The following is a 10,631-nucleotide window of genomic DNA, read 5'->3' as shown; positions in this document are numbered from 1 at the left end:
CTTTCAACAGAGGCCAAGGAAATGTTGAAGCAGAGGCTGGATATTACTTTGGACGAGGTTTGCTCCCTGGAGGAGGAGAAAACCACATGCATTGCCAAATGGAATTCTGTAGCTATGCAGAATCAAATTGTAGAAGCAAGTTTGCAGAATATTACTCAGGAGAACCTTATCCTTCTGCAAAAGATTGATGAACTTGAATCTCCAGTGTTGCAGTCCAAGAATTGGAAGACCATTTATGAGACATGCATTTGTGAGAAAAAAGAGCTTACAGGGCTTATGGAGAAAGAAGCGCTGGAAAAAAATCATTTTCAGACAAGGCTTGCTGCTGTGCAGGCTGAGTTTGATTCTGTGAGAGGTAAGCTTGATGATCTGGTCACAGCAAATGAAAATCTACAGCAAAACTTTAGTAGTCTGAAAGACAAGTTGAGAAACACGTTAGGCTGCTACAATGAAAAACTTGTTTCGTTGCCCCTGTGGGAAGAGGGAGTGGATCTTGATTTGGAGTCCCATGATTTAACAGAGCAGCTTGATAAATTCCTGTGTAAGATATGTGAAAAATGTTTCGTACTTATATCAGAGAACAATGATCTGATGAAAGAAAAATCCAAGGCAGAGTCATATGTAAGGGATGCTGAGTCTGATGTTATGAAGCTCAAGCAGAAGCATGAGAATGATGTACATTTTCTGGTCACTAAACTAGAAGCTTCCACTGCCCTCCTCCAGAGACTTCAGTTGGAAACTGAGTCTATCATGGACAAAATGAAGGTTATTACTGAAGCTGAACAAAACTATGAGAGCCGTCACATGGAATTTCTTTCTCGTCTTGGCTATTTTGAGAATGAAATGCATCTGCTTGTTACCAAGAATGAGGGACTTGGTCAAGAGATTAGTGAATTAAGCTCTGTAGCTGTTGAACATGGAAGAACTAAGCTGCTTGTGGAAGAACTGGCTGAGGAAAAAAAACGTGTTCTCGATTCTCTTCAGGATAAATCTCAGGAAACGCTGGGTCTTGTGCGTGAGCTTGAAAATTTAAAGACAACATGTGACCACGAGTTGGGACTTGAAAAAAGCTTGAGGCAGGAACTAGAAATTAAAATGGAAGATCTTACGTCGCAGTTGCTTGTGAAAAGTTCCAAATTGATGAGTTTTGATGAGCAAAGCTCTGAGTTGGTCCGTCTTAAGCAAATGGTGTCCGATCTGGAGCTGGAGAAGGAAACTCACGCTCTTTGTCTAACAAAATATGGAACATCTCTGAGAAGCTTGAATCGTGATTCATCATATATTTCCGATTTGGAATCTCAGTTACTTGAAATGATGGAATTTTCAGTAGCAGCAGATATCCAGGTTATTTTCACAAGAACTGAATGGGAGACTTATGCTGAAAAGCTCCACAAGGAACATTGTGAGGTACTGAATGCGTTCAATGACTCTCGTAATATAGGAGCTCAGCATATGAATGTTAATATAAAGTTGTTGGCAGATCTCGACTCTGTAAAATCAGTACTGAAAATGGAGAGAAGTTTGAGAGACAACTTAGACAGCAGAGTTGAAGAACTCGCCTCTGAGTTAGATGAAAAGCATTTGTTGTTGGAGAACTTTGATTTGCAAAAATCTCAAGTGGAACTTTTGGAGAAGATGGTAGCTGAGCTGGAATCTGAAAAGTCTTTTCAACGTTTAGAGTATGTCAGAAATGCTCATCGAGAGTCTTCTTTTATAGAAGAACTTTATCAATGTTTAGTGGCTGCAGATGTTCAGCTTACTTTTACAAAGATCCAGTCTGAGATCTGTATTAATGACCTTGGAGAACAACTTAGCTGCTGCTCTAAGAGCCACCTTGAGTTTCAAAAGAAGCACACTGATGTGGAATCTGCCCTTAACCACTGTCTAGTCAACGAAACGCGGTATATGGAAGAAAACAATCAGTTATTGATTAGTCTTGAAGTCTTAAACTCTGAACTAGAGTCTTCCATGACTAAGAATAGAGCTCTTGCTGATAGAAATCATGAAATGTCAGTGGAACTCAAAGAGCACGCAACTAGGGATGAGAATGCAGAAAGAAGTTCCTCTGAGAGAAACTTATGTGCTGATGAGGTCGAACAGTTGAAATCTTTGTTGGTTGTGCATGAAGAAGAAATAGAAAATTTGACGGTGTTAAAGGCTGAGGCGGAAATTACTGTTGAGATACTAAAAGACGAACTAATTGGGCTGTGTGGAAAAGGTGCCAGTGAGCTTGAAACACTGAAAAATAGGTGCAGTGATCTGACTCAGAAGCTCTCTGAGCAGATTTTAAAAACAGAGGAGTTCAAAAGCTTGTCCAATCATTTGAAAGAGCTTAAGGACAATGCTGAAGCTGAATGCAATCGTGCCCGTGAAAAGGCCGACTATAAAGCCCCGCTAACTCCACAGCAGGAGTCATTGAGAATCATTTTCATCAAAGAACAGTATGAAACCAAGCTGCAGGAACTTCAATATCAACTGACCATGTCCAAGAAGCATGGTGAGGAGATTCTGATGAAATTACAAGATGCCATTGATGAGAATGAAGCAAGGAAAAAGGCAGAATCTAGCCATTTTAAGAGAACTAAAGAGCTCGGAGATAAAATATTGGAATTGGAGGCTGATCGACAATCTGTTATCCATGATAAACGTGAGAAAATGACGGATTATGACATGATGAAGGCTGAGCTGGATTGTTCATTATTAAGTCTTGAGTGGTGCAAAGAAGAAAAACAGAGGCTTGAAGCTCTTCTGCAGCAATGCAAAGAGGAAAACTTGAAAATGGCCAAAGAATTAGAATCATTGAGAGAACTAGTACAACGTTACAGCTCTCATAAAAATATTGAGAGGGGAGAACATGATAGATTGAGCATGGATGATCGTGTATCAGAGTTGGCTGATAAGAATATATCTGCATTGTCTTCAGGCGACTTGATGAACCACGAGCAAAGGGATGGTGCTTGTTTTGTTCCCACAGTGGGAACCATCAGTCCCAGGTCAAACATTGAGGTAACTATCAGGTCAAACTAGCAGTTATTTGGAAGTTAGATTTCTTCAAGCTCATGGTATCATTAAAATTAGTTCTGCTCCAACCAGTCATGTTAAAGTTCTGCTCCATCTTTATGAAATGTTATGCGTAACTAGTTTACGTGATTAATCTACTACGTATTTCGATGTAATCTGTAAATATTTCCCTAGTTACATATTAGGCATATTGTTTTCTGTGACTCAATGGGAAAGAAGGTGCTGCTATGATTAGTTGTTTATTATGCTTATTATATTTACACCTTTTAATGTATGTTTATTGTTCATCAGGGTGCTATTCAATTGAGCAATGTAAACGGAAACGGAGACCAATTACCTTCTGGAGAAGCAATGGTGCTGGACAAAAGTGAAGAAAGCCTTGCTTTGATCAATAATAATTTCAGGGCAGAGACTTTGAGGTCTAGCATGGATCACTTGAACAATGAGGTAATATTTGGATTGCTGGTTAAAATTTCTAATGAGTGGAGTTAAAATTATTGGATGTATTAATATCTGACTTTGGTTGGATTGGATTGCAATTTTTTATTTCACAATGTCTACTTGTTGGTTAGTATCTGCAGAACAATTTTATGTTTGTGACACTGGATCATTTCTTTTGTCTTCTTTACAGCTAGAACGGATGAAGAATGAGAATCTGCTTCAACCTCAAGATGACAATGATTCAGACGCCAGATTTCCGGGTTTGGAACAGGAGCTTATACAATTGCGTCAGGTGCGGATGTTTACCTTTTAGAGATTGTAATATATATTGAAGCATGTGTGTCCAGAAGTCTTATGATCATCTTTCCAACAGGCAAAAGAAGAACTGCAAAGTATCTTCCCTCTATCTCATGAGAACTTCAGTTGCGGAAACGCATTGGAAAGGGTTCTTGCACTGGAGATAGAACTTGCTGAAGCATTGCGTGGAAAGAAAAAATCAACCATCCATTTCCAGAGGTACATGAATCCAAGATTCTGTTATTTATTTTCGCCTTTGTAAAACCAAGATACTGCAGGAACGAGTCAAACTCTATACTAGACGTTGAACTTATTCCTTTTTGCCTCAATTTGCAGCTCTTTCTTGAAGCAACACACCGATGACGAAGCAATCTTCCAGAGTTTCAGAGACATAAACAATCTAATTGAAGAAATGCTGGAGACCAAAGGCCGGTATTCATCTATGGAGACAGAGCTTAGGGAAATGCATGACCGTTATTCTCAGCTAAGCCTCAAGTTTGCAGAGGTTGAAGGGGAGAGACAAAAGCTCATGATGACTCTGAAGAACGTTAGGGCATCAAAGAAGGCTATGCTCTTGAACCGCTCATCGTCAGCAACTCTTGGTGAACATTAATGCACAGATGTTACTTACTACTATGTATATAAGTTCCAAGAATGTTGAATAAGTCCAAGTTCTAACAGTGGTCTCGAGTTATAGATAGCTTAATATAATTGTTCTTTATTCAAGATATGGGGGATCTCGAAGTCATGTATCTCTTCTCTGTATTGTATAGAAAACCCCATATTCTTTAGTTAAATGAATGAAAAGCGTAGTTGAGAACACAGATATAGTGGCATGGCTTCTTCATTACTAGTAAAACTTCTGTTATTTCACTGTTGTTGAATATATTTGTATAATATATCAAACCAGACAGTGGTCTCAAGTTATAGATAGCTTAATAATATAAAGGCAGAGGCGGAACCTACAGTTGAGATACTAAAAGATATACTAACTGGGCTGTGTGGAAAAGGTGCGAGTGAGCTTGAAACACTGAAAAATAGGTGCAATGGCCTCACTCAGAAGCTCTCTGAGCAGATTTGGAAATCAGCGGAGTTCAACAGGTTGTCCAATCATTTGAAAGAGGTGAAGGAATGATGAAGCTGAGTGTAATCGTTCCCGTGAAAAGACATCGTCGTTGAGAATCATTTTCATTAAAGAACAGTATGAAACCAAGCTGCAGGGACTTCAATATCAAATGACCATGTCCAAGAAGCATAGTGAGGAGATTCTGATGAAATTACAAGATGCCATTGATGGGAACGAAGCAAGGAAAAAGGCAGAATCCAGCCATGCATTTACAGAAAACTAAAGAGTTTGGAGATAAAATATAGTGATGTGTATCGTTTAGAAACCCCATATTATACACAGATATAATGTTATCTTACTGTTGCTGAAAATATTTGCATATTATATCAAACCAAGAGCATTGAGCAGTATCTAAAATATGAGAAACAGAACATTTACACCTCTTCACGGAATCTTGTTGAGCTGAGATAATTTTTCCAAACAACTTGAACTCTTCAATATTTCTTTTATGTGTAGACGTTGTAGAGACTGTGAGAGTACATGGCTGAATTTCCCAACAGTTTTCCTCTTCCTCAGCATATGCGTCCTCCAATTGCCATAAGATCTAGATTGACAAATGGATTGCAACATGATGATTTATTTATATATAGCAGACGTTGCAACAAGTGGAAAACATGCATAATCATTGGTTACCTTGAGATGCTTCTAAGGAAAGCTAGTATCTTCCCGTATGTAGGTTACTAAACCAAGCTTACTAGTCCTTTCGACTACACCTTTGTAATACACTACAACTTCGTCATAATTTTAGACATTCTTTATTTGTACTTCTCTTTTAATATTATAATTTTAAGTCATGACTCATCAACATTTACCAATAATCCATCTTTGTATTAAAAAGATTGATTTTGTAGAGTTTTTGTACAAATTAAAAAAAATATATATTTAGTTATAAATGCATTATTTATTTATGGCTCATAATTATTAACCAATAGTTTTTATTAACATTAATTAATAAAAATTTATAATTTTTTTTTTATTTGACTATCTTAAAACACTAGATATTGACCTGTGATACACTACGGGCTATATTTTTTCTTTAGAAAGGCAAAATAAAATTGATTTATTATATTAACTATATATGTAAATGATATCTTTTGTATTTTTTAAATCTACTATAGTTTTACATCTATATATTATGTAGTGTATAATTTCTATTGTATGCATGTAATGGTTTATATGTAGTGTATAATTTCCATAGTCTACATGAAGTTTAATCGGAAATCTCGGCTGTTATTATTGTCTATGGTAAATCAATTGTAATTAACGTTTAGTATATTTTTTTTATAGAGAATGGATTAATTAAATATAAAAATATTTAATGCTAATGGGTGTTGGTCCAATATTTTTGGAAATTTGAATAGGAGAAAATATTCTTCGATTAGATTCCAAATTTAATATTATTTAAAGTAAAATATAATTTTAAAATTTAGTGCCAATGACATTAATTGGTATGAACTTAGATTCATAAATGTATCGAAAAATGTATATATAGATGTTGGATGCAATTGTATAATTTAAACATGTTGGACAGCGAAGTTTAGTGCGTTCTTGAGAGTGCCTGCCCGTTACTTCTTTAAAATGACGAGTGTTAGCATTTGTAAACCAACTTTATAATTTAATTCAGTTTCTGGTTTGGTAGTTCCGAACCAATCGATTACTAGTATTCTTCTCAATTCATTTTATTTTAGGTTGGGAGATTTGATTGTAATATTGTGGTTCTGAATTACTAACTGTAATTGTAATATGATTTAGCATGTATTATTATTAAAAAAAACTACTAATTTAACGTTATTACTAATTGTAATATATGATTTAGCATGAATTACTAATTGTAATATGATTTAGCATGTATCATTATACTAGATTTTAACCCGCGTTACACCGCGTGCATATAATATATATATATATATATATATATATATATATATATATATATATATATATATATATATTAGTTAAATATTAGATGTTTTTTAAATAAAGAAATAACTAAATTTCCCGACAGTTTGTGCGGCTGAATGTTTATATTAATTTTTAACCCACAATATACTTTATGATCATTTTGTTTGTTATATTTAGTTTGTTTTGTTTAGTGTTTAAGATTCTATTTTGATTTTTAATTATTATAACAAAATATTAGGGATCTAATTACATAGTACGTCATTTATACGCTATGATTAAGTCACATTTTCCTAATAATTTATTTATTTTACACAATCTTAGTTGAATCAACTTTATTTTTTATATGTAAATTCTAATATTAATAGTGTTGACAAATAATAAAATGAGGATTTAACCCTTGTTAGCACAAATTTATTAAAATTTTATTAATTCCAACATCTCTTCTTTATAACTCATCTACTATATAACCATATTATATAGTATTCTTAAAAAATTGTAATTTTACATATTGGTAATATTTTAAAATTTCATTAAGTTTATATTTTTAATATTTAAATAAATGTGAATCGAAGTTCTTTTTATATTAAGAATCAAAGCTCAGATGTTTTGAAAAACAAAATAGGAATCAAATTGTTGTTTTCTTTGATTGTAAATAATTTAGAGATAGAGTATCTTCAATACAAAATTAAAAGTGTGGTTAAATATACCAGATATTCGGTTTCCATATTGATTATGCTGTATTTTATTAGTTGGAATGTGGTATGTAAAATATTTAGGAAACAAAATATGAAGTAATGTTATTTTTGGAAAAATTTTAGGGATTAATTTTGTAAATAAGGCCCTGATTGGTAAAAAACTTTTAAGACTTTAAAAAAATTAAAGCTTTGACATCCATTTATTTACCAATCAGATTTTTTTTTACTTTTATTTTTTCTTAAAGCTTTGTAAGTCACTTTTTTTTCCTTCTTTGTTTTCCCAGATTTTTTAAAGCCTGATAAAATTAAACAAATATAAAATTTTAATTTTTTCTCTTCCCATTATACTTAAAAGCTCTCTAAAAGATTATATTTAACTCTTACATAAATTATTTTTACACATTAATTATTCTTATTTTTTTCTCCTTCTTTTAAGATCCATTTCAATAATAATTATTTTTCTTTTCATTATCATCAGTTTAATATATTTTAATAATAAAAGTAACAGCTTCAGTTTTAAAAGTATTTGTTACCAATCAAATTTTAACAGTTAAAGTTTTTACAGTCAAAGCATCTACAGTCAAATTCTCTATAGCTAAAATTTTAAAGTTAAAGTCTTTACAGTCATAAATAACAGCCGTTACCAAACGGGGCCTAAGTACAAATAAAAGGGTAGAACCCAAAATGTATTTAAAAAATGTATATATAGATTATAAATAACTACTAACTGTGAAATGGTAAAAGAACTCGAGACCCAAGAGCGTGACTGCGTGAGTTTGGCAACACCAGATTTCAGTAGCTCTACCAAAAGAGAATTAATATCTACACAATAACACCAATACAAAATAGTATGGATCTGAAACATATTTTCTTCTAATGATAAAATACTTTTGTGGTTATTACGGCAAAACATCACTATAGGATGGGATTTAATTTTGAAGAATTACATCTGAATTTCGTTAGCATAAATGCATGATAAAAATATTAATTATTAGTTGACAACAATGAAATAAGATCAAAGAAAATAATGTAAATTTCTCTTCGTTCTGAATCGTGGTTGACTACCTGTGTAATGTATTGTTGTTGTTGACAAATAAAAAATAATAATGAAAAAAAAAATTCTTTTGTAAAAAATATTATATTTCGAAGGAGAAAAATAATAATTCTAGTTTCTCTACATAATTATTGAATAGCATGTCAATATGATGTACTGTATATAGCTTTTATATATGTATGTGCATTTTCCAGATTGTGCATTTTTATTTTATATTACCTTCAAGTTCAATCCTCCTATCCCGATGGAAGTGCATGCCCTGTATTTCGAGTATAGGCGATCATTGGAAGACCGGTCGATATTTGGAGAGGATATGTCATTTGATGACAGAACTATTGAAGTCTCATTTGATGGTAGAACCATTGATGACATCCGGTGTACACCGGCATGTAAGTTTGCGGTTGAGTCTTTGCCAAGGAAAGTATACGAGAACAAGACATGTGCACAATATGTTTTGATCCATTTTAAATGGGAGAAAGAATCGTGACCTTACCCTGTGGACACGAGTTTGACGATGGCTGTCTCCTCGAGTGGTTTGCCAACAGTCAAGTTTGTCCATTGTGCCGTTTCAAGTACACCATGTGGAAAATATAGATGAGCTATAGTACTTAGGTGACACGAGCCATAGAATTTGGTTCATTGTTTAAGAGTTTTAAAAGTAGAGTTTTTAATAAATTTGATTTTTTTTTTTTAATTATGTTTTGAGTTCTTTTCTATCTCTTATTCATAAAACATCTTTTTCTTATAATTCTGAAAACAAATCACTTCGAACATTATAACTTATACGAAAAACCATCCTTCAAGAATCGTAGTACATTTTGTGGAGCCATTTTTGACAGAAAAAACAAATGAAAAATAAATTAACAACCACACACATGGAACCAAATTCTTTAATGAAGATCATTTGTTTTCTATGTCTATGCCAATCATTTTGTACTGAAGGAAGGAACTTCTCAAAGCTTGTTTGAAGCTACAGAAGCTGTTCCATGGAGCATCATCAACCAATGCCATTATCATGAAGGATATAAATTCTCTATGATCCAATTTACTTGCAGCTACAAAATGGTGCACATGCAGCGATTCTTAATCGGTGGATCATTCTGCAGCTTTTCTGAAAAAAAAGACAGAAAGATTTCAGACAGTGAGATGATATGACCATGATCTATCAAATAAGAGTAATTAGCAGCAAAACCTATGGGAATATACATAGAAATAGGAATCTGAAAACCATAACTGCAAGCGACTACAGACTCAGGGGAAACATATTGTTGTATGGGAAAATTTACCGGTCTTTTTGTCTAGCGAAGGAGGGCGAAGAACAACATGCATAGTGATGATCATTCCAGGAAGTTCCCCAACCGGAAGCCTGGATTCCGCAAGTGTCCTATTGTTCTCCAGTATTTTCCCGGCATTGATGAGCTTCACATCATTTACACTTTTTGGAGTATTTTCTTTATCTGTCAAAATAGTAAAAACACTTGAATATGCAGCACTTCCAACACAACCTTTTAAGTAGTAGAAAACCACAGCACAGAAGATTGTAAAATGCAACAACATATCCCAAATAAGGCCAAAACACACACACAAAAATCCATGAATAAAAATACAATGTGAGACATTCATCAATCTCAAACTAGTTTTATTAGCCAAAAATCAGTTGCTAGAGTAGCTTTATACAACAACACCTAAACCTTTCACCTTTATCTTTAAAATTCTCATTACTTTACAAAGTTCAGTACCTAGACTAGCCCAATCATTATCCATTAGACAACTGCAGAAACAAAAATCGAAGAAGACAAAAACTGTATACAATAAAAACCCCCAATGGAAAAGGCAGAAACTTTAAACCAAGTAACCATCAAACAATCAAATCAAACATCAAAAACGTGAAGATAAGATTAATTTAATACCTTTAGGCCATAGAGAAATGATCTTCTCTTTAAGAGAGGAAACAGTCATAGATTGATCAAACTTGCTCGGACCTATATCAGTACCATCTGCGAGTCTAAACTTGATTTCTACCCAATCTTCATCACCAGCCATCTCCTTTCAATTTTTTCCCAAGAAAACAAAAAAAAAAAAAAAAAAAAAAAAA

The 10,631-nt window shown here is 33.5% G+C and overlaps 2 protein-coding genes across 3 annotated transcripts in view; one reads left to right on the top strand and one right to left on the bottom strand.

Moving 5' to 3' along the window:
* The window catches only part of LOC104776324 (centromere-associated protein E-like), a 9,589-nt gene extending 4,921 nt beyond the window's left edge, over window positions 1-4,668 (top strand). The window contains exons 7-11 of one of the 2 annotated variants that reach the window (XM_010500366.1): window positions 13-3,006; window positions 3,313-3,468; window positions 3,653-3,754; window positions 3,836-3,978; window positions 4,096-4,668. In XM_010500366.1, the coding sequence (XP_010498668.1) occupies window positions 13-3,006; window positions 3,313-3,468; window positions 3,653-3,754; window positions 3,836-3,978; window positions 4,096-4,372 (3,672 nt within the window). In that variant the 3' untranslated portion in view covers window positions 4,373-4,668. The remainder of the gene's footprint in view (window positions 1-12; window positions 3,007-3,312; window positions 3,469-3,652; window positions 3,755-3,835; window positions 3,979-4,095) is intronic. The other variant, XM_010500364.1, reaches the window with a different exon arrangement.
* On the bottom strand, window positions 9,296-10,625 carry LOC104776323 (membrane-anchored ubiquitin-fold protein 6-like). The gene is made up of 3 exons (XM_010500363.1): window positions 10,447-10,625; window positions 9,823-9,993; window positions 9,296-9,647 (listed from the first exon to the last, which is right to left on the bottom strand). The coding sequence occupies exons 1-3, from the start codon at window positions 10,577-10,579 to the stop codon at window positions 9,592-9,594; spliced, it is 360 nt and encodes a 119-aa protein (XP_010498665.1). The 5' UTR covers window positions 10,580-10,625; the 3' UTR covers window positions 9,296-9,591.

The sequence above is a fragment of the Camelina sativa genome, chromosome 3 (assembly GCF_000633955.1).
Source record: "Camelina sativa cultivar DH55 chromosome 3, Cs, whole genome shotgun sequence".
In the NCBI taxonomy this organism is placed as follows: Eukaryota; Viridiplantae; Streptophyta; class Magnoliopsida; order Brassicales; family Brassicaceae; genus Camelina; species Camelina sativa.
Note: the sequence above shows the minus strand (reverse complement) of the source record. Positions and strands in the feature narration are given on the sequence as shown.